Source organism: Petromyzon marinus, chromosome 27 (assembly GCF_048934315.1).
Source record: "Petromyzon marinus isolate PM22_M1 ecotype Great Lakes invasive population chromosome 27, UKy_Petmar_22M1.pri1.0, whole genome shotgun sequence".
Taxonomy (NCBI): Eukaryota; Metazoa; Chordata; class Hyperoartia; order Petromyzontiformes; family Petromyzontidae; genus Petromyzon; species Petromyzon marinus.
In genome coordinates, this window is record NC_133693.1 from 11,464,647 (window position 1) to 11,489,421 (window position 24,775).

Consider the following 24,775-nt stretch of genomic DNA (forward strand, 5'->3'; position numbering starts at 1 on the left):
CGGCGAACCACCGCTCTGTGCCCGTTCGTATCTCACAGGAGGACCAAAAAGGTAATGAACTATAAATGTATATAAAAGGATTTACTGAATTTACTGATTGGCTAGCGATGGGAATGGAGTTCCAGCAAATGGAGGCAGCGGAGGTGGCGAATGGGTGATCTCCCTTTGAGCAGTGGGTGACTGGGGGTTTAGACAAAGAGCTTTGCGTTGATGGAGCAGACAGCGGGCATAGGGGAGTAGTAGAGTGAGACGAGAGGGGAGAGGTAGGAGAGTGCGTGGAGGGGGGTAGAGTGAAACGAGAGGTAGGAGAGAGCGTGGAGGGGGTAGAGTGATACGAGAGGTAGGAGAGAGCGTGGAGGGGGGTAGAGGGAGACGAGAGGGGAGAGGTGGGAGAGTGCGTGGAGGGGGGTAGAGGGAGACGAGATGGGAGATGTAGGCCGGGGATTGTCCATGGAAGATATTTAAGGTGGTGAGTGCCATCCCATATATTGTCCCGGGGGTTGGCTTGGGAGCCAGCGGAGGGAGACGTGGTCTCGTTTAATGGGGCGAGTGACGAGTCTGGCAGTGCAACATTTTTTTGACAGTTCATGCCCCTTGGCTAACCCGTGACATCGTTGTGATCGGCACGCCATAGGAAAGCATCTCACGTGCTCATTAGAGGCATCAAAGAGCCCATAAATCTCTGCAATGTATGTTTCACTTGAATACCTCATGCCTCAACTAACCGCCCAATGATACGTCGATACGTTTCAGTCGCTGAAACAAAGCAGAACTTTTTTTTTCTTGCAAATAAACAGCGTCTGTCTTTATGGAGACGACCTGTCTGCAGAATTTTTAAATAAAACAATAAATTGTACACCGTCGCCGATGGTAGTTTCGCTCTCGGACACACCTGATAAACACGTGCGGGTTTTTATTTTTTTCTGCCGAATGCTTAGCGTCACGCTGCAGGCGAACGCGCCTCTGTGAAATCAACCACGGCGAACTCTGCTCCCTTCTGGCGGCCCCGCTTTGGAGGGGGAGCACCCCCTCCCTTCTCACTTGTGCGGCCCGATGTTTGTAATGTATGCACGTATGTTGAACTTTTTTACGCCGTACATAGCCTAACCGTGGTAATCGAAGGTGCGGGTGATGACCCGATGGGCCCCGATGGCCCGTGACATCATTGATGTTGCTGCGCTTCATTTATTCCAAGTGTGCGCACGTGCGCGGGTCTGCTGACCAGACAAGAAGAATTGCTTTCCATTTGCGAGACCAAAAAAGGAAACGAAATCGCGGAAAAATTACCCCGTTGGTTTACTTTGAGATGGACGTTGTATAAACGTTTGGAATTGAGGTTTGTCTTTCCTTTGAAAAATTCCTTGCAGTGCTTTGTGATGTCTGACGTTGCCATCTTTTGAACTGGCTGCGGTCCAGTTTGTGTTCTTAGCGGCAGTGCTAAGTTGAAGACAAACAAACATGCACTAATTGAGGACCGGCAGAATTTCTAGATTTTACAATTCGAGAGCTTCCTTTGCTCGAACGCAGCGAAGACCTTGCAGCATTGGCCGAGCCGTGCGTCGATGCCCAACCGCACAGTTCACCGTCGCTTTTGTTGTGGGGTTCCGACAACGCTGTCACATTAATGAGTCGTCCATCCCAGTCACGCTCGGACCAGTCAAGACTGTCCGCATTTAAAATTAAATCAACTGTTACCGCACATGTTACGCTCAATCCAGTTTTTTTGTTCAACCTTGCTCAAGAGCAATCCTGGATCACACGATTGCTCTCAGGGGCAACCCACGTCTCATGCCATGGCAACAATAAATATATTAGCAGACAACGAGCGTGACCAGACCTGACTTGGACAGACTGGAATGGTCCAGTGGGTATGTGCACCCACATCGAGATTCATTACGTGGCGTTCAAGGTCACGGGCGTGTTATTATGAAAGATGTTGTGTAAATATCATTTGATTCAAGGTGTGTGTGTGTGTGTGTGCATACACGTGGCTGGAACGGCTGTCTTGGTGTTGTGTGTTTGGAGTTACACGCGTATTTGCGTTTTCCTGACAAAATTTGCCAACAAATAATCTGACCACGACGCCTCGTCATCGTCACTCGCACGGAAGAGAAAATTGAGTGGCGGCTAAAAGGCCTTGTTGGAAGCTGAAGGGCGCTACCAGGGAATAATATAGACGTTATTACAGGGCACAATTTTCAGCTTTTTAACATCGTGTCTCAACATGCCTGAGTTTTTAAACCCATCCGATTTGGAGATCTATGCCACACCGAAGCTGGGTTATAATTTGTCCTTACGTGTCTCGGCTTTGGCAGAACGAAAGGTCAACATCCCAATGCTACGTGCCACGGGCAAGTTTGGCCAAAGTGGTTTTTTTGGCTGATATATCATTTTATGATTGCTCTATGTATTTGCAAATCCATCAAAATATGGGGAATTGGAGGAAAATTTCACTTGCAGATGACCGAATGTGAAAACAATTGTCAAGATTGTGCCTTCATGCATTGTAGCAACCTCAGTGACCGTTGTAACGCAATACAATTTGGATTTATACAAAGTGCAGCAACTGAATGTGATCGCATCTCAAGATGCTGGACTCGGAGTGCGTGTTTATTTTATCGAGAGAAAGAGGCAGTCTAAGAATAAACTTTTTTTTTATTTTGCCAGTTAAAGTACCACTGAGCTGCCTTATAGCTCTTTTTCAGAAGCGACCTGGCCACAAATGATAGCCCAATGAAGTGGCTTATGTGGAAATTTATGCCAGCCAAACACACTAAATGCATATTTCTAAATGTGGAGGGAAAAAAACCGGAGCCCGCGGAGAAAAATCCAAATGACCACGGGGAGAACGTGCAAACTCCAAATATGCAGCAGACATCAGGATCGGGATCAAACCCACAGCCTCCTGTATACCAGCGGAGATAGTCAACATCTCACCACTGTGGCAACCTCATCTCAGTCGTTCACAGGCAAGAGGGGAACAACGAAGAGAACGGGAGTCGGACAGCTGGGGGAGCGGTGTGTCAAGGACAGGGTCAAGGTGTGGCAGGCAGTGAACACCAGGAATGGCTTTGGTTGTGGAATGCAAAACAATAACAATAATGCAGTCGTGTATTTTTCACATTGTCACACTGCCCCAGGTGGCCTTGACCATAAAGCAGGATTTTGAACGTTGCTTTCCTAGAAATTCCTGGATACTTGACAGTATCTGCTCAATACCCTTTTATCTTAAATTCAAAGAGTTGTCTCTCTATATATGTAGTGAGTTCTACTGAGTCGCAGACGCACTTTTCGGATGCAACACATTAATACCAACACACGGGGTAACTGCCCCTTAACAAGATAACAACCTATGGTGGTGGACCACCAGGCTAACTGCACTAATTACACCGTAGCTAGCTACAACGGACCGGACCACAGCTTGGGTCCAGGTCCACGTGTTGGTGACCCTGTAGGACGTAGAATGTAGATTCTTCAGGATGAACAACAGCAGCCGATCCCTCTCGGGGACCCGGCTTGTATCCTCTGTGGCGTGGCTGGCTCTGCCCTTAACTACGACCACCTTCTAAAATCCTCGAGCAGGATCTCGACCTTGACACATGACCACCCCTAGCCCCCACTTGGGGGCCCTGTGTAGACTTTACCCGTTACTTGTCCTTCGGGGTCAGCCAGAGTGCCATGGCCCTTAGTAACCCATTTCCATGGCCGGCACTCTCACACGCTATCCTGTAGGGGTCGGCACTGCACGCAGAGCGTGGTGCCATCCAGCACTGTCAGTCAGCGTTCACAGAGCCCCTCTAGGGCCGCTACTGCACCCACATCCAAGTGGTGTCCGCGATGTTAATACATCGCACGCCGTGCCCTCTCTAAGGTTGGCATTACACAGTGACATCTGCGATGTCACTACATCTATAAAACTCTGTGGCCACTTATCCTCTGCTTTATAGGGGGAATCAAAAGCTTAATATTTTTTTTTGCACGGCCTGCTAAAACCCAGGTTTTAAACACAAGACGTTCCTTGTACACGATCGCTTTATCCTCAATCGGTCACAACCACCTAAGGCGGCGGCTCGTGATAAATGCTTCGGGATTCGCCACGTTAAAACGTAGCATTTCTTTTATGCCCGATGGGGGGGGGGGGGGGGAACTGCAGCATTTCTTTCTGACTCCAAGGCAGTCGGAGGACGAGTCGGACGGGGGAAGGTCTTGCGGTGCGCAATCGTGGCATGGCACGCACACGGGGGGGGGGGGGGGGACGTGACACCGCCCCCCCTACCCTTGGCTTTCCTTACGCGTGCCTGCCTGTGTGCGGTACGCTCAACGTGCAGCAACACGCTGCAGTGCATGGGCTGACAATGGAAAGAATAAAAACAACACTGGGTTCAGCTGCAACTGCTATCAGATGGATGCAGCACAGAGGAGGGGAGGGGTGGGGGCTTGAGGCCTGATAGCAAGGAAAAACGGGGGAAACTCGACAACGCAAACACGGGGACCTGTTCTCGACATGCACCACGAGGGCAACACCACAGGGAGGAAAACAAAGTGCCCAGAGAACCTACACCCCCTGAGGGAGAGTCGCACTAAGAATCAGAATATTGATTTTTATTGGAGGAATCCGATGAGTTATAAAGCTCTTGTTCGTAGGATAAGCACATTACGTACAACAACAAACAATAAAAACACATGATAGTAGTTTAAAGTACAAGAATTGTTTATAATACAACAACTGAACCATCCTCATCCTACCAGGCAAACCCCACTGAGGTGTTCACTGTTTTTTCAGAAGCGACCTGGCCACAAATGATAGCTCAACAAAGTGACTTATCACGTGGAAATTTATAGCAGTGAAATAATCTAAGTAATCGCAATGTCTTTCAGGATGAAATCTAGCATTCTGCTTAGCTCTGCAGGTTCAATGTGTCACCACATTGTGATATAGGTTTGTGTGTGCCACCATATGCTTGGCAGACAGACGTTTTTTGTTTACGTGAAAAAGCAGGGTACAATTTCGAGTGGGTTGTGTGATGTCGTTTGTGTAACGCTCTACAGTATCGAGTGTATGTGTTCTTCTTAAGTCAATGATGTTACAGAATTTCTGGTTAGACGAGGGTGGGACAGTGCTCTTCTCCATTGGCAGTCATGAGCCATGATTTAACCTGGCCGTCAAACGAACACACAAACCCATTACATTAAAATAAACAACTTTAAGGGTTCTCAGAATTAGTTCTGTGAAATCTGCTTCCCCGGGCTGTTCTCTGACACGAGGCTACTTTGTGGGCGTTCCGAGTGGACGCTTCATCTCATGACACAGATGGCGCAAATGGGAAATATATAGAAACAAAAACCGTTAATTGGTCACTTCACTGTAAACAAATAATTTACGTCAATTGCAGAATATGGCCGCCACATCGTATACGGTCAGTCTGTATTTTCATTCATCGATGGCATCCACGCGTTCAATTTGACAGCGGCGGGGAGGTCAAACGCTGTCCAAGTGGCACCTTGCTCAACCAAGGGTGCACCACTGCTCATCTCTATTGGGCTAAGCTAGTGATGGAAATTCCACATTCCTGTGGCATGGTTTAAGATGACCACAGGACCAACCAGTGAGGGGAAAAAAAGTATTTGATCCCCTGCTGATTTTGTACGTTTGCCCACTGACGAAGAAATGATCAGTCTATAATTTTAATGGTAGGTTTATTTGAACAGTGACAGACAGAATAACAACAACAAAATCCGGAAAAACGCATGTCAAAAATGTTATAAATTGATTTGCATTTTAATGAGGGAAATAAGTATTTGACCCCTCTGCAAAAGATGACTTAGTACTTGGTGGCAAACTCCTTGTTGGCAATCACAGAGGTCAGACGTTTCTTGTAGTTGGCCACCAGGTTTGCACACATCTCAGGAGGGATTTTGTCCCACTCCTCTTTGCAGATCTTCTCCAAGTCATTAAGGTTTCGAGGCTGATGTTTGGCAACTCGAACCTTCAGCTCCCTCCACAGATTTTCTATGGGATTAAGGTCTGGAGACTGGCTAGGCCACTCCAGGACCTTAATGTGCTTTTTCTTGAGCCACTCCTTTGTTGCCTTGGCCGTGTGTTTTGGGTCATTGTCATGCTGGAATACCCATCCACGACCTATTTTCAATGGCCTGACTGAGGGAAGGAGGTTCTCACCCAAGATTTGACGGTACATGGCCCCGTCCATCGTCCCTTTGATGCGGTGAAGTTGTCCTGTCCCCTTAGCAGAAAAACACCCCCAAAGCATAATGTTTCCACCTCCATGTTTGACGGTGGGGATGGTGTTCTTGGGGTCATAGGCAGCATTCCTCCTCCTCCAAACACGGCGAGTTGAGTTGATGCAAAAGAGCTCCATTTTGGTCTCATCTGACCACAACACTTTCACCCAGTTGTCCTCTGAATCATTCAGATGTTCATTGGCAAACTTCAGACGGGCATGTATATGTGCTTTCTTGAGCAGGGGGACCTTGCGGGCACTGCAGGATTTCAGTCCTTCACGGCGTAGTGTGTTACCAATTGTTTGCTTGGTGACTATGGTCCCAGCTGCCTTGAGATCATTGACAAGATCCTCCCGTGTACTTCTGGGCTGATTCCTCACCGTTCTCATGATCATTGCAACTCCACGAGGAGAGATCTTGCATGGAGCCCCAGGCCGAGAGAGATTGACAGTTATTTTGTGTTTCTTCCATTTGCGAATAATCGCACCAACTGTTGTCACCTTCTCACCAAGCTGCTTGCCAATGGTCTTGTAGCCCATTCCAGCCTTGTGTAGGTCTACAAACTTGTCCCTGACATCCTTGGATAGCTCTTTGATCTTGGCCATGGTGGAGAGTTTGGAATCTGATTGATTGCTTCTGTGGACAGGTGTCTTTTATACAGGTAACACGCTGAGATTAGGAGCACTCCCTTTAAGAGTGCTCCTAATCTCAGCTCGTTACCTGTATAAAAGACACCTGGGAGCCAGAAATCTTTCTGATTGAGAGGGGGTCAAATACTTATTTCCCTCATTAAAATGCAAATCAATTTATAACATTTTTGACATGCGTTTTTCTGGATTTTTTTGTTGTTATTCTGTCTTTCACTTTTCAAATAAACCTACCATTAAAATTATAGACTGATCATTTCTTTGTCAGTGGGCAAACGTACAAAATCAGCAGGGGATCAAATACTTTTTTTCCTCACTGTAATCTAGAACTAAAGATGGGATGGTGGCCTGATTTGACCCTTTACCGGAATTTGAACTGGCAGTCTTTTGCTTCTCAAGTCAAGTGCTCTTCACAGAGCGCCACTCGTGTGGATGGCGGGGAATGTGAGGCAAAGATAATGTTTGTGAATCTGAGCAGACACTGAACACACTTGGCTTGAGGTTCGTCCATTTAAACAGTCCAGAAATCAGCCGGTGAATTATAATGCAAGATGCCATGTGCTACATTTCTTTTCTCCATTGCTGTGGGTTTGGGGTGCTATGGTGGCAAGATGATGTTAGCTCCCTCTCCAGGTATGCAGGAGGTCGTGGGTTCGATCTTGACCCTAACACCTATTTATTTGGAGTATGCATGTCCTCCCCGTAGTCGCGTGGATTTTTCTCCGGGTCCTCGGGTTTTTCCCTCCACATTATGAAACATACGTTTAGAATATTTGGGTCCTCTAAATTTTCACACGATAAGTCACTTCGAGCTATTATTTGTGGCCAGGTCGATTCTGAAAAAGAGCTAATAGCTCTGGGCTTTACCTAGTAAGTAAACTATGTTTAGTTTATTTTTCATAAAGGCAATGATCAATGAAGGATATGCATCATACTTTACTAATATTGTACGTGGCTTGGTGGATTAGAAGCTGTTAAAGTTGACTTATAGAGCTAAATGAGTTAGTATTTGAATTTGAAGTCATAGTAATGAAGAAAAAAATCTAAATATTCATTCAGAAAATATCTTAAGAGTCCATTGTGTACAAATGCATTGCTTCAACATCTCTTGATAAGCTTACCCACTTGTGGATGTGCTTGTGAAGCGTATCAGACACTTGTTTTTTCATGTAAACGTGCTAATAGATGTTGCCAACACTCCATGTCACCGAGCTCTTAATATTGCAGCGTTCTCGAAGTAGCTTAAACATTTACTTAGATGTGAAAACAAGATGAAGTTGTATTGCTACTTCAAAAAACATTTCCGGAAATCTAACTGAAACATAAAAATCAACGTCGCTGTGTATAGGAATCCCTTAGAGTTGAGTACATCAAACAATACAAATTACGAGTAGATGCACTATCAATGCACAACCGTAATAGACGGTTGGCCTATGCACTAACAAAGATATAGACACGAGAAATGTGTTTTATTATTGACAGACATGCGCTATCTACCGCTGTGTGAAATCTTTCCTACACCGTCACCACCCCTCACAGTCATTGCTATAAACCATCTCATTCTTGCACCACACGAGCCAATCTCATCACTCCATCTGGTGGTTGTCTGCTTGGACATGTTCTGTATTTTGGCTGTCATTCTGTCACTAGTCTTTATAAGGTCGCACTCATTTCACACAAAGTGCTTGCCACAAATGAACCACAATACCTTGCTGATCTCGTCAAGGAGCATAAATCATCACACAAACTTCGGTCATCCTCACAGCGGCTCTTGGCTAGCCCATCGAACAAAGACTGTCACTGCATTGCGCGCTTTCAGATGCGCTTCTGTGGCCGTCTGGAACGCTCTTCTTTCCGATTTTAGGAAGCTGCTAGCGCTATGCACTTTTAAAGCATCTAGACTGAAAACTATTTTTTTCAGAACTACTTTTGGTGTTTAGTTTGTTGTCCTTTCCGCCCCCCGCACCTCCGGTTAGCACGGTTGGCTACGTACAGGTGCTATAGAAGTTCAACATATCTACTACATACAGAGGTCTTGTCCGGTCGCCCATCGTCCCTTCTAGCGATGTTTCCTCTCCAATTTCCCGCATGCATTGCATTAACGCGGTGGCCCAGTGGCAATGGTGCAGAGCCTCGCCGTTCGAATCCAGCGGCCGCCTCTGATTTTTATAAAGCGGTCTGCGTCTTTACCGTGGTGATGCCATGCGCGCCATCCGCTTTCCAGTGGCGGCGTGAAAGCTCCCATGACGTCATGCGCAAGAGGTTGGCGGCCCAATGCATTGGCGGCATCACGGCCCACATTGCCAAAAAAAATTCAATTGCCCCGGAGATTGCTCGCGGAGGATATACGTTCCAGTCATCACCATAACCCTGCCCCCCTTGCGAAAAACTTGGCAAGGCCGTCCTGAAAATGAGTCGTAAGGTTTCGTTTGTGGCTTTCCTGGGTAAACAAGTTTAATAATAATATTGCAGAGTTGCAAATGAAGTGTGTCAAGGCACGAGCAACGAACGAGCACTATGTGAGCCAAAAGCACATGGCGATATAAATGCAAATGTTACGTATTATTCTTATGGCAACAAGCAATGCAGATCTGCCTTTCGCCCAGCTGGTAGCTGTTCTCAGGGAATTTTGCTGTGTGGTGGTGTAACTTTGACAGTATCGCAGTTTGGGATTATTGAAAGGTGGAGTGGGATGTGCCAATCAGAATGTTACATCGCTTGCTTCAAGATTGGTTGTTTTAATAATTGTTTTTAAACATTTTTTTTATCTTATCTGAACGAAATAATTAACGATTTGTACTGTGGAAGTGTGATGAGATGAGTCGATGACAATGCGGGAAATAAAGGACGATAAAAGTGACAATCAGTGGTGAATGATGGATGGGGTAGAGAAGTTGGGAAAGAGGGATTGAGTTCGTGATGGGGACGGGAGGGGGAAGGGGGAAGTTTGGTTAAGCACAGAAAAATAAGTGAGTTTTAAGGGAAGAACGAAAAATAGACACATGTAGAGAACTGCAGAGCTTGGGAAATTGTCGACACCGGCTCACTGCCTTGCGTCAGCGATTGTGGGATATAATTTGCATGAACAACGAGATTTAAAACATTTTTTTTCCCGTGCGGTAATAAAAAATGTTTGAGGTCATAATAATTATGTACGGCAATCCTTTGAAGTAACGTTCCGCAAAGTAGCCGACTGTAATGACTCCCAATTGTGGTTGCCCACGCAATTATCTGAGGCTTATTATTCCGGAAAACGGTCAAAGTCGAGCATGATTGCCATGCCTCTTGGCTACAAGTACATCGGATTTTTTAAAACTCAATTTGAATATTGGTTTGTTTAAATAGAGAGAATATTCCACACGGTTGCATTAGCAGTTGTGTTATATAACCAAACTCTGTTGGGCATCTTCGATTGATTATCATTATTAATACTCATTGTCATCCTTTTGTCAGTTCACTGCTGGATGAAGGCCTCCCCAAAATGTATTGGCCATGGAGGTTGTTTGACCAAAAGTATTAATTCATGCAAATAATGTTAATTTTACATACACACTTTGATACATAAATTTTCAATGTTTTTGTAAATGTTTTATACCGGACACCTTTTCTCCATCCATTCTTGATCCAGCTTCAAATGTTTTTGTAACTAGGGAGGCAAGTGAATAAATAACTGTAGCGACTACTTCAGCCGCCAATAATGAACACTTCTTGCTCAAGCAGCAGCATCAACAACAGCAGCAGCATCATCAGCCGTCATTCGCCAGTGAGTGGCGGTGACGTCCACCGCAGGGTTCTGCGCGCTCAGAGGCCATGTGAAGTGTGGAAGGCTCGTTGGCAGGTCATGGGACAGACCCCTCAGGTGTTTGCCTGTTCACCAGGGGCGTGCGGTCAGGGTGTTTACCTGTTCACCAGGGGCGTGCGGTCAGGGTGTTTACCTGTTCACCAGGGGCGTGCGGTCAGGGGAGGCAGAGGCCTCGCCTGTCATACTCCAATGAAAATAGCTGTTACGAAAAGTAAAGAAAAAGAATAATCAAATAAAATAAAATATTAAGATTTTTTCCACTGATCTGTGTTATAAATGCAATTTCTTTACTACTCCACAATCATTTTTGTAGTCAAAATCGCCAAATTTGCGGAGCTCCGCTTGCAAATACTGCAGGAAGAGACGAGAGGTGAGGCAGCGATGAGCTCAGCCTCCCCTCTGATTGCGCAACCCCTCAGTAACTGGGCTGAGCGCGGGCAATAAGTGCGTGCCTGTTACTATCTCAGTATGTCACCAATGTAATGTTTGTAGACCCCTTCATTTCATGTCCTCGCCTTCCATACTCCAGGTAACTTATTTCACGTATTTGTATAAAGATAGTTGCCTCTCTGAAGGAGGCGTGGCTAACACGCTCCCCTCCGTGAGGCCACGCCCCCTCCGTGAGGCCACGCCCCCTCAGTGTGTGAATCTGGCTCTGACACTAGCCAGTGCCTCCCCAACGATTGACCTCACCGCACGTCACTGTTGTTCACTGACTGATGGCTGTGCCCCCCCACTGCCAAACTTGCTGTGTCAGTACAAAGAAAAATGGATCATCTGCATAGCCTTAACAGACTGTTGAGGCAAGTGCTGTTAGCGAGCAGCACCTATAAAGGTCGACACGGCACACGAGGGGGTGGGTGGCCAGCGCCCCGCCCAGCCGGCGTTGTCTCCCTCGTGGCGATGATTAAACACTGCACCAGGTGCTCATTAGAGTCGACCAAGGGGAGGCCCAGGAGCGGTTTAGATAATCGTCACTGCTGTTAACCTTGAGCGGGAATCAAACCCAGGTCGGCAAATGCACGCGCACACACACAGCACTGGCGGTGTATCTTGCCCCCTACTTAATGAGATTCTTTTTTAAAAACCTAAACTTGCCTCAGCTCCTTGTTTATGCCGTATAAAATAAGCACGCCTGCTCACTGTTGTTGATCATCAACAATCCAGTGAATATATATGTTAAAACGGCCTGTTATGTAATGTTCTGGCTAGAATAAGCTTTGTGCGTAATGTGGATAAACGTGCACTCTCTGTTCTTGCCAAACACGTACGTTGTGGCCATCCGTGTGCGCACACCCACACACTGTTATACACGTACAGCTCTTTTGTCAATCCACTGCTGGATGGAGTTTTGTTTTGACCACACTCCCGCCATGCCCGTCGGTGAAGGCGGGGGAGCATAGACTTTTGGAGCAGGGTACAATACAGCAACGGCTTTTTCTCTGCAATGCCCTCTGCTGACAATGGAGCCCGGCAGCAGCAGCCTTTAGCATCTATTCCAGGCCCAGCCCGCTTAGCTTCCAAGCTCTGACAAGATTAGGCGCATTCCACGCGATTTGGTTATGGGGCACGCGACATGATTTGTTCGCCCCCGAGCCAGAATGCTTATTATATAAGAAGCGGCAGCTGCTGTTGATGGAAAACACTTACTACTTGTGACCGACTGTCGACGTGACCGAAAACCTGTTTTTGTGTTCTCTCTCCCTCTCTCTTCCTTGCAGCGGCGTGGTGCAATCTCATTTGAAAGCTCGGACCAGAATGCCATTTACGTTCGCATGCTAGGTAAGTGCGCCTGCGACGTCTCCCCTTCCTCGCCACCATTGCCAACGCGATCATCAACTCTGACCGCCCAAGCCCTCTCCACGCTTAATCCCTAATTTGATTGGGGTTTATGCCGCGTACAGTGGTATTTCTTTCATGCCAAATTTCTCGTAGTTAACCCCTCTCCACCAGCCAACAATATTGTCACATTTACAGAGATTAATTACACGTGCCAAAAGCATTCAAGGTGGCTTTTTAAGATTTTTCACGATTTAATGTGGTACCAGACGTACAACGGCACTTTGTTCCCAACTGCATTGAGCTTGCTCAGCCCTGTGCTTCTGGAAATCGTGCGAGCTGCATCAGCTGGCCGATTTAAATACCTGCCGTGACAACATCCGAATGAAAGATTATGGGGAAGGGAGGAAGCACAGCACCACATTTGAAAACCCCTTCACAGCATCCACCTCCGAATTATAAAACTTTGGGTTTAGTCATTGCACTTCGAATTGTTGTCTACACTGGTGTCGATTCCAACACATGCCCTCTGTGTACCTTAATCGTTTGTTCGATAAAAAATACTCTTGGGGAAATGAAATACCTGCTGTGACATCACCAACTACATGGGTAATTTACATTTATTATCAATTTGGGCCCTGGATACTTTCACTTGGTGTAAAATGAAATACCCTACACTATGATGTAAAATGAGAGTTTTATTTTTGTGTTTGGGCCCGTAGGTATATGACAATTAACAGCCTCTGTAATTTGATATATTAGCATGTTTAAAGTGTGTACGATTCAACAATCCTTTCTTTTTTCCCTCATTTATTGCCTCGTTTGTATTGCTTGTTGTCTCTTCTCCCTGTTAAGTATAGCTTCCTGCAGTTGCCTAAATGTAACGTTAGCAAGCTATTGATTCCTATACGCACAAATCACCGCATTACATCGTGAGCGTAAGAATCCGTTTTGATGACTAACGCAGTGAATCACTGTGTGTCTATTTTACCGTACATGTTACACAGTGGAACTTGGGCTTCACTCGGGCCTGTTGTTGGTGAAAACTGCATTTATTTTTGTTCCGTTGCGACCAAATGGTTGCTACCTGGCGAAGGCTAACGATCTCTGCTTAGCTGAGACCACATCGAGCGATTGAGTAGGACTAAGGTCAGCTGGGCAGCTTGCAAATCCAAAGGTTACGATTTCAAATTTCCGTTTGTGGGTTGACTCTACCCATCGTCCCTGTGGGGGTAGATTAACTGAGTACTGCTCTGTGGTGACATCAGCAGTGAATAGACTCAACCCCCCGCCATAGGTATGTGGAATTTCCAACGACTTGCTCATGGGCTGTAAACAGGAGATGAGCACTGCCTCCAGTGCTCATTGGGGCAGGAAATAACTTTTAAAAAAAGTGGATCTAGGCAAGGGATGAAGAGGAACAAAAACCATCCCGTGATGACTCTTCAAGTTTTTTGCCAAGTGAGTGCAAGACGGGATGAGCTGGTGGCCAGGGTGACCCTCATCAAGGCCGTTCACATCGCTAGCCAGAACGTAATTTCTAACAACGCTCGCGTGTGCACGATTTTCGGGGGGGAAACGCTCTAACTGTCTCATTCGTCCACAGTGACGTACGTATGTACGTTGAACTTCTGTCCGCACCATACGTAGCTGACCGTGCTCATCGGAGGTGTGGGGGAAGGACGACAAAATGAATACACAAAAAAGCAATTTTAAAGAAATTAGTTTTCAATATATATGATTTAAAAGTTGGATAGCTTCAGTGGCTTCCTAATATTAGAAGGAAGAGCGTTCCAGACGGCCGCAGAAGCATCTAAAAGCAAGTGATGCAGTGACCATCTTTGTTTGATGGCGAGCCCCGATCCATGGGCAGGGCAGCCTGTAGGTGTCCACTGCACATTTAGTCATTTGTTTCCACTTTCCTTTGTCTTGTGCCCAATTTGCTCAAGAAGTGCCACGTCTTTTTTTGGCACCAATCTCTTATGCCGTCATCAAGCCATTCTCTGTGAGGTCTTCCTCTCTTTCTGGTTCCTTCCATTTGTCCCAACAACAACAACAACACACTTTTTATTTTCCTGTTGTTCGTCCTGCGGTTAGCCGTCCATGCTTTCGTACCTCCGATTAGCACAATTGGCTACGTACGGTGCGAAATAAGTTCTACATACATTCACGATTGATATGCAGTATTAATATGAGTATATCTGAATAGGTACATATTCCATGGCCGAGATATGTGTGTGTACACAATGCTGCTGAATAAAGTACGAGGTCATGCAGAAACACTGTTCTCAAATATTTAATGGAAATTGGATAGAAAATTGGATGAAAGCATTGCACTCAAACTATCACAGGTAAATGCCATTATCTTGTTTTTTGCCGTGATCCAGCCATGTAAATTCCACATTCCAATGACAGGGATGAGTGCATTCATAGTACGAACACGCTTGATTTCCCGCGGAGTGGTATTCATTTCTTCAGCGATGGAGGAATAAAGGGTGCAGTGATGCATTAACCACCACTCTTAACTCACCACCGCTAAAACCCACCTCCCCTCTAACTCACCACAGCTCTAACTTGCCAAATAAGTATTTTTTTAGCATTTTGTAAATCTTGAGCTATGCTGCTTTTGCTTTTGACCAGTGCTGCTTTTGCTTTTGACCAGTGCTGCCTGATAGCCCTGTATTCACATCCTGGAATTCCACTGGCAAAACTTCAGACGTCTCGTTGTGACGTCACTAAAAAAATAAATGCACTCTCATCCACATCTGTCCATAACACTTGATCCTTTTCCTTCGAGTGTATTTAAAGTCATGGGAATTTAAATACCAAGTCGGTGTTCCAAGATCTTTATAAATTTGCACACCCTATGGAAAATTACACAATTGTGTTTGTGTGAGCACATGCTGAAGATGCGTGTGTGTACTTGTATGGACGTATGTATGTGTGTTACACTTGGTACACGTGTTTACCCAGGAAAGCCTCGCTGAGTCTCATGGCTCTGGTTAAGGAGGATCCTGCGAAGTATTTATCCAGTAGGGGAGTTTGACTGCTATGGGTGCCACAGTGGCGAGATGTTAACTACCTCGCCTGGTATGCAAGAAGTTGTGGGTGCCATCCCGACGATGCTTTTATATTTGGAGTTTGCATGTCTCTCTCCCCGTGGTCACGTGGATTTTTCTCCGAGTCCTCTGGCTATTCCCTCTACATTTTATTATCATTTAATCGATTAGATTAATTGGCTTCTATACATTTACACACGATGAGACACTTCGTTGAGCTATCATTTATGGCCAGGTCACTTCTGAAAACAAGCTATGTAGATCAGTGGGACCCTAACTGGTAACGTAAAAGTTGTTTAGTTTGAGGCGAAATTCCACATTCCAACTGTGCAATATGCGGGTAATGTTTCAAATTTGGACCGTCACGCCGGCACACAACGTCCTCCTCTTGACATCACGGTATCTGCAATGCTCGCCATGAAGCAGTCTGGTCAATGCAACCCTCTCCCCCCACAGTAACCAGGGCAGCCACCAGAGTCGAACCGTGACCCGCGAGAACAAGCCTGTGAACGCGCCACCGCTGGCCCAGATCACGTCCCCCCCCCCCCCCGTATAGCCCAGCGTAAGGCTTGGCCTTGTGAAGCAAGGGCACCCTGGCCTGTGGGGTGTACGGACGTGTTATTATTTATTTATTTTGCCCCCCCCCCCCCCCCGCCTTGCCGTGTGCGTATAAATACTCGGCCGCGTCGCGTGCCACTCGTTTTTTAGGAGTGCCCTTTAGTAATGGGTGACACGTAACTGAAAGCAGGTGGCTAATTTGACCATGTGACACCCGGTCCACCGCTGTGGCCTGCTCGCGGAGAGCCCTGTGCAATTTCGCACAACGCGCCGGAGAGTCTCGATCGTCGGCAGGCAGGCAGGCAGGGAGCGCCGGAGGCTTTATGCACGTCTTCTGCAGAGGTACACGCCGCTCTCCGATGCATGCACTGTGGTGGCCGTGCCCCTCGTGTGCAGTGTTGTATTCGGTGCCGTTCGGACATTTTTTCTGACTTTCGTAGGTTGCAGCTTTCTTTTCCACTTGACTCGCATGCTTGTAGTAGAAACTTAATGTCTATTTAAGTTGCTGTTTTGAAGGTAATGATCGCATTCGTTATCTTGCGCAAGCATTTTTTTTTCTTGCTCAAAAACACAAAAACAATGCGTGATGAGTTGTTTTGCCGTAGTGCATATTTGTTGATGTTTAACATGCAATGGCCTTTGCTTTCCATGACCATAGGCACTGAGAATTATGCTATTTGAATAGCCCTGAAGTGTAGACAGACTCATTGATCAATATTCTCATCAACGGCCATGCGATTAACCCATTGAAAGATTGGGGGGATTCAAATATGTCTATTGCAGCGATATCTGGAATTACATGACCAATGTCATTGTTATTTGAATATAAACTAAATTACAAACGAAACAATTTTTATTTTACCAGGTAAGGCCCACTGAGCTATATAGCTCTTTTTCAGAAGGTACCTGGCCACAATTGATAGGTCCACGAAGTGGCTTATCACGCGGACATTTATTGCAGCCAAATACTCTAAATGCATGTTGATTCTAAATATGGAGGGAAAAAACGAAGGACCCGGAAAAAAATCCATGCGACCATGGGGGGAGAGAGACATGCAAACTACAAATATACAACAAGCGTCAGGGTTAGGATCGTATGTCGTGGTCAAAAGGTCATCGCAGCCAATCCCCATTGCACCAACACCCTCTGCCACCACCACCACCCCTATTAATCTTTCTACCAAATCCCACAACTCTATTAAAACTACAAGCAGTTCTTGCAGTGAGACAAGTGTTACCACTGCCCCACCCTACTGCCACGCTAGCAGTTGAGGCTTATTGGGAAAACTCAGTCAGCCTCCAATCTAGAGGTTCTTTCCTCTCCTGGGCTGCCCTTAAAGTCTGGATTTCCATCAACATCGACAAGTGAGCTATCTCCTCCTCCTCCTCGAAATCCTTGCTCCTTTAAATCTTGACTCAAGACATTTTCTCCTCTGCCTGGACAGAATTTCCGCAAAATGACGGCCGTCATTCTCCCGAAACATGGTGGAAACGGCGTCCATTAACGTCACAAGAATTGTGCCTATGGTTCGAGGTCACCTCAGCCCATTATTATTTCCTTGTTTTTTTAATGAACCGTTCCCACAACTTCTTCTAATTTCCGTACACTCATTTCCAAGAACTTTCATTTCAACATCAGCTGTTGCCAGACGTGTGCACTTGTATTTCTGTATTGTGTGTTCCCATCCATTCGCATTGCTCAAACACTTCAACCGTGGCTGTAAGTGCCGTTTGTGTTTGCACATGGACCATGAGTGCAGTTCCATAATATTTACAGCTTCAGGGCAGGCTGGAACGGGTATGCAAGGGGTTTTAAAGTTGGTTGAGCATCGCTTCCTTGCTGTTATTATTTTGGCCAAAATTCTCAAAAGGTGGCATTCCTTTTTAATGCCGAATGTTTTCCACTTTTGGATCTATTATAGCTTCCCTTTGTGTCATGGCTCACACATAGAGAATGAATGTATCATTTTTACACGAGCCATAGCAGCAATACCACATGCTTTCTGAGCAAGTCAATTTTACTTAGCTTGTTGGCATACATTTACAATTAAACTTTTTCTTATACAGATCCAGCTTAAGTGTTTTTGGTTAAATTGTTGCAGGGTTGCTGCACTTTACACGCGCACTGACAAGAGTGACTGTTGGGGCACGTTCTTATTGGGTAACACTCGGCAGGAGTTGATGTAGCTAGAGCCACACATGGCCACCTTTGTCTTGCCACATGTTGTGACAACTATTTTATCTAGGGCATTGGTTCCCAGCCTTTTGTTCCCACCGGGGCACCGCGATGGCACGGTATTAACTACCTCGCCTGGTATACAGGAGGTTGTGGGTTCAATTCTGACCCTTGACACCTGCTGCTGTATATTAGGAGGTTTGCATGTCTTGTCTCTCCGTGGTCGCGTGGATTTTTCTCCGGGTCCTCCAGTTTTTCCCTCCACATTTAGAAACATGCGTTTTGTATTATTTGGCTGCTGTAAATTTCCACATGATAAGCCACTTCATTGAGCTATAGCTCAAGTAGGCCTTACCTGGTAAAGAATATGTATATATAAATTTTGATTTAAAGCTTTCGTGACTGCAGGGATTCATATTCTGGGTTCTTTCGGTAAAGTCACGTAGGATGGAGATAAAATAATAAAAATTATAATAACAGAATAAAATTCTCAGGACGTTTTGGCCACGACACAAGTAGCCTTCCTCAGGTGAAGAAACAGGACTGTCCGAAGACAGCGCTGTCTTCAGGACTGTCCGGAAGGCTACTTGTGTTGTGGCCGAAACGTCGTGAGGATTTTATTCTGTTATTATTATTTTTATTATTTTACCTCCATTCTACGTGACTTTACCGAAAGAACCCAGAACACTATGTATATATAATTTAGCCTTTGGTCCGCAGACGACTGGTTCTGGGCGAGGCTGTGGACAGTGGTCCTGGAACTGTTTCAGATGAGTTTCTTTTCACTAAATGCCATATTTGTTTTCCTGCATGGTGGTCCATGGAAATCTCTCGAAGATTCATAGTGGTGGTCCAGGGGCTCAGACAGGTTGGGAACCCCTTGGCCCTAAGGGGCTGCTTCACTTTGTTCATAAACCAATTAGCCACGGTGATCCGTGGCCAGTATATGGAACCGGTGTGTCTGGCGTCAGTATTGTCATAGTGCAGTACACCAAGCTACACAACTGTCGTCCGTCTCCTTTTACTTTGTGTTCGACTTTACGCCTGCCTCTCTTGATGCCTGTACTTGCTGTGCGGCCTGTCCCTTCGTTGCTGCGTGGCATGACCCTCAACCTCTTGACCCCTCCCCGAACCTCTTTGTTGTGAAACTCTCCGCGCATCAGTGCCCGTAATGTTGTAGTAGCCAGTGGGTAGCGAGTGTGCGCGGCATCCGTCGCTAACATATCACCGCAGGGAAAGGTGCATTTTACGACCTCACCAAAGTTAACGGGCATTAAAATGTATTTGTGTTGTTTGAAAATTAAGGTTCCTTGCCTTTCTTTCTTTGAGACCATTGTGTACATATCTTATGAGAGTGTATTTGTTGTCTGCAACTGCATCATCAATGACTTGTTATTTCTTTTGTCTGCTTGGAAATAATCGGAATCCACTGACGTCACAAGACCGTGTAGCATAATTACCGGTTAACGTTGAACTGTATGCTCCAGCAGCACGTAGTGTTGGTGACAAAGTAGACCACGTGTGAGGAAATTACCCAACTGCTAAAATGAGCGCATGACAACATTGTGATGTTGTGACTCCAATGCAGAAGTGTGTGCCATGGTGGTGAAATGTTAGCTATCTCACCTGGCATACAAGAGGTCGTGGGTTCGATCCCGGCCCTGACGACTGTATGTTTGTAGTTTTCCATGTCCCCCCCCCGTGGTCACGTGGATTTTGCTGCTTTTGTCCCCCTCCACATTTAGACTCGACAGGCGTTCAGAGTATTTGGCTGCTATAAATCTCTACACTATAAGCCACTTTGTTGACCTATCATTTGTGAAAGTTAGGTTGCTTCTTTAAAAAACACTATATAGCAGCTCAGTAGTGCACCTCTCCTGGTAAAACGAAAACATTGTTTAATAGAAATAGTCAAGGAGGTAAACGGTTGCAGAGATGGAGATGACGGTGAGGGGGGAACATTGGCCACTGGGGTGAGGATCAAGGGAGGTGAGCGTCCGCTCGAGTTCGCTCGCCCGCAAGGAGCGCGTGCAAATCATCGACACCTTTTTCTATGGCCAATTAACGTAAAAGCGCAATTCTCCAATTACTGTGCAGTGTGAACAATACACGCGAATTACTCAGCGGGCTGTGACAGCCTGTTTGTTAATCGTCATTACAGTTTTCGCAAGGGAGGCCAAGATAACCGTAATTGCACAGAGTTTTTTTTAAAGTAATTTAGTTTTGTGTAATTTTCTCATTTTGCTATCTCAGCGATGACAGGCACACAACGATCGCTTTTTTTTTTACTCCCTTTCTAAATCGTGTAACTTACATTGAAACGGCTCACTTTGGTAGTGCCCCCCTAACGCGGCTAAGGTGGCTTGAGAATCTCGCTTTTTAACTCTCACTCGCTCTGCGTTGAGCCACGTTGTGACCACTCGGCAGTCCGGCACACCCAGGGGTAAATCGTTGGAGAAAACCCCTTTAGCAGGGCTTCTCATTCATTCTGAAAAAGGTTTCCCCGCACCAATCACGGCAATTTACAACCAAAAATGGTAATTTGGTTTCGCCAACGCAATAGAGTATATCAGTCCAATACCTTGTGTGATACTGTAGAGGTGAAAACATGAAGACGCTGTTTAAATCTAAGTTCCATTGCAAACTAATCGATACGACTTAAGCTTGTTAATGCCAAGAGCTTCATCAATTCTTAACATTTGCTTATTTGACGTTACAGTACTTATTTACTGTAATTATTATTCCGCCTACTATTGCAGGAGGGTCTGTGAGTGGCCGATTTGTTTGGTGTGTTGCAGGCGATGTGCGAGTAAGAAGCCAGGCAGGATTCTCAGCCCAGACCCAGCGCAGGGGCTCCTACCCTCATCTCGACTTTAGACTTTTGCACTGTAAGTCAGTCCCCGAGCTCATGGCGATCCCACGCCTCACGCACCCGCCCCCCACGTCATCACCCTCGCACCACTTCAGACGCACGCCTCCTCGCTCAAGTGGATGGGACGATGCACGTTGTGTCGGGGTTAGGGTGACCGAGCACGCAGCGTGCCCACCCCCCCCCCCACCCACCAGGCCACTAGGCCAGCTCGTACAGAATCTTACCGGGTAATTTGTGTTGTTAGTTCTCAATTTAACACGCAGGCTTTCGCGACCAATTTTGTCCATAGTAGAGGTTTTTGGGTTAGATCGCGTAAATATAAATGTGTCGTTAAACTCGCCATCACCCGACAGCCAATTAGTGAGGTTTGTCACGTAAACATAACGCGCCATTTCGCTACTAGTTCAGCACACCGGTGTGTTGGAGAGTAAACCCACAACATTTACAATTCAAGTACCGTGACGTTTCACCAGTAATGACAACTAGCATCATCAGGCGGACAGCCAGAGTTGCGGAGAAATCCTCCTGTTTCGGTCTTAAATAGAGGGATTAATGTGATGTCATCACTTGTGAGCCAATCGTGTTAGTTCTCAAAGCTGGCGAAGTGAACGACCAAGGCACCCACGAATGTCCCAGCTCGTCGTCACGGTTGACATCGCCGGATTTGAAATTCTTCTGAATGCAGCTGGTCACATTAAATTATCAGAATCGTGTACAACACACGTCTCGCTGACGAAAGAGAAACTTATTGAGCTGCTCAATGTAATGCTTAAAAAGGCAAGAGTACAAATAATAAGTCATTTTTGGAGGTAAACCAGAGTTCCTGACAACCTCCTTACAAAGCACTACTTGATCTACTCTCATATTTTTGTGATACCATTAGAATTACTATAGAATTTAGCCTTTTTTTTCAAGAGTCCCTCACATTCACCGCACAGGAAAGTGCTGAAAATACTGTTGAATCGTGTGCCGTTCTCAGCTTTATTGTGATTTGTTTTGCCGGAGTGTTTGTGGCTTGATGATGATGATGTTGTTTGCTCATCCAGGAAAGTCTCAATAAGTCTTAAGAGACGCGATGGGTTTCATTGAATAGCTCCACGTGTATGGCAGTGTGACAAGTAACCTCGAACAGTTTTAAAGCAACAGTATGGTTTCTCCGATCACGACGGTTTTTTTCATGGTTTCGAATCCCAACTGGGTTGCCTTCCTACGTGAAGTTTGAATCCTGGACATCTGTGAAAAAGAGCTTCATCGCTCATCAGATTCCTCCAGTATAAATAAATATTCTTATTCTGTATGTTCACCCAACGTGCTACATGAGATTCCTCCGAGTTCCCTGAAATTTCCCCCCATAACTGAAAAATATGTATATAATGTAACCCCCTTCTGCAAGAACAACAAAACTTGGCAGGATACCCTTGAAAAAAAGTCTTGAGAATCCAGTGAGGCTTTCGTGGGTAAACAAGCAAATCATATCAAAATCTGTGCAATTCATGTCCTTTGGGGGTGAAAATGGGTAACATTCAATTTGTGACAGAATTTTCAACGAAACTTTGAAGTACCCCGATCACCCCGCATGTACCCCCCTCCAGCGATTGAAATGCCATCTTTGCTCATGCGCGTTCGGGTTTCCCTTCGACGGGGAGCGTCTTCGCCTCACGGAGCTCGGTTCTTGGTAGCCGGAGTGGAGTCTCTCAGCCAGGTGGAACCGCATTTAATTCGGGAAATAAATATTTATGCCTCAGAATAACAACAAATTAATTCCGTTTGAAAGGGCAGAGATGAGAATGCTGAGATGCGGGAGCCACTGATGTTCTCGAGAAGTTAAGGCGAGGTGAGACTTTGGTGGTTGGGCACACGTAAAGAAGCGATAGAAGAGCTATAGAGACACCAGCGGTGCAGGGGAGGAGGGGAGGGAGACCGAGGGTGAGAGATGGGAGGATGCAGCGGAACGAGGACAGTGGACGTGACTTCGAAGAGGCGCAGAATAGCAAATCCGAGCAGCCTGTGACCCCAAGCGGTTCTTTTGGTTTAGCAGAAGTCTTTGTGCCTTGCGGTGGAGAAAAGTAAGAGTCTCCCACCAGCAGTTGCCGACACATTGTCCTTCCTGGGCTCATCGGTGGTGCCGGCGCCGTCTTGATCCCGTGCTCCTCGCAGTTGCCGGAGCTTTGTCGATCCTGTGCTCATCAGCCATGCCGTCTCGATCCTGTGTCGCGTATGCAGCCGCGGCGGCAGGCTCTGGAGAGAGCGCGTCGCGGCGCAAGGTCAAGCGCCTGCTGAGCTGCCAGCGCTATCTGCGGGCCACTCCGGTGCAGCGGGGAGGCCGCTCACGTCTCTCCCTTCACATGCTGGACGACGATTACGACGGGCAGGCCAAGGTGGGCTCCCGCACGGCTTCACATTCGCAGCAACGATCGTCTTCGCGTTCGTAACGACGATCGTCTTCGCGTTCGTAGCAACGATCGTCTTCGCGTTCGTAGCAACAATCGTCTTCGCATTCGTAACAACGATCGTCTTCGCGTTCGTAACAACGATCGTCTTCGCGTTCGTAACAACGATCGTCTTCGCGTTCGTAACAACGATCGTCTTCGCGTTCGTAACAACGATCGTCTTCGCATTCGTAACAACGATCGTCTTCGCGTTCGTAGCAACGATCGTCTTCGCGTTCGTAACGACGATCGTCTTCGCATTCGTAACAACGATCGTCTTCGCATTCGTAACAACGATCGTCTTCGCGTTCGTAACAACGATCGTCTTCGCGTTCGTAACAACGATCGTCTTCGCGTTCGTAACAACGATCGTCTTCGCATTCGTAACAACGATCGTCTTCGCGTTCGTAGCAACGATCGTCTTCGCATTCGTAACAACGATCGTCTTCGCATTCGTAACAACGATCGTCTTCGCATTCGTAACAACGATCGTCTTCGCGTTCGTAACGACGATCGTCTTCACATTCGTAACAACGATCGTCTTCGCATTCGTAGCAACGATCGTCTTCGCATTCGTAACAACGATCGTCTTCGCATTCGTAACAACGATCGTCTTCGCATTCGTAGCAACGATCGTCTTCGCATTCGTAACAACGATCGTCTTCGCATTCGTAACAACGATCGTCTTCGCGTTCGTAACAACGATTGTCTTCGCATTCGTAGCAACGATCGTCTTCGCGTTCGTAACAACGATCGTCTTCGCATTCGTAACAACGATCGTCTTCGCATTCGTAACAACGATCGTCTTCGCATTCATAACAACGATCGTCTTCGCATTCGTAACAACGATCGTCTTCGCATTCGTAACAACGATCGTCTTCGCATTCGTAACAACGATCATCTTCGCATTCGTAACAACGATCATCTTCGCATTCGTAACAACGGTCATCTTCGCATTCGTAATGACATTCACATGGCACCCAGTTATTTAAATGCCTTAGAAACTCAAAGTGCATGTCATCACATCTCATTGTAAATATTTGAAGAGCACCCCCAGTGGTAGCTGTCCCTGCACTGCACAAGGTAGCTCAGCCGCCAGCCTTGCAAGAGGGACATTGTCCGCCAGTACGGGGGGAGGATAATTGCTGCGTGTAATCTCGATTGAGTTAATTTGGCGATACATATATATATATTTTTTAATCTGGAAAATTTG

The 24,775-nt window shown here is 46.3% G+C and overlaps 1 protein-coding gene across 6 annotated transcripts in view; it reads left to right on the plus strand.

The window, feature by feature from the left end:
- LOC116946533 (high affinity 3',5'-cyclic-AMP phosphodiesterase 7A-like) overlaps nucleotides 1–24,775 on the plus strand; it is a 119,475-nt gene that overhangs the window by 71,181 nt on the left and 23,519 nt on the right. For 4 of the 6 annotated variants that reach the window (XM_032961506.2, XM_032961509.2, XM_076070121.1 and 1 more), the window contains 3 exons: nucleotides 12,411–12,471; nucleotides 21,060–21,149; nucleotides 23,357–23,511. In XM_032961506.2, the coding sequence (XP_032817397.1) occupies nucleotides 12,411–12,471; nucleotides 21,060–21,149; nucleotides 23,357–23,511 (306 nt within the window). The remainder of the gene's footprint in view (nucleotides 1–12,410; nucleotides 12,472–21,059; nucleotides 21,150–23,356; nucleotides 23,512–24,775) is intronic. The other 2 variants (XM_032961507.2, XM_076070122.1) reach the window with 1 other exon arrangement.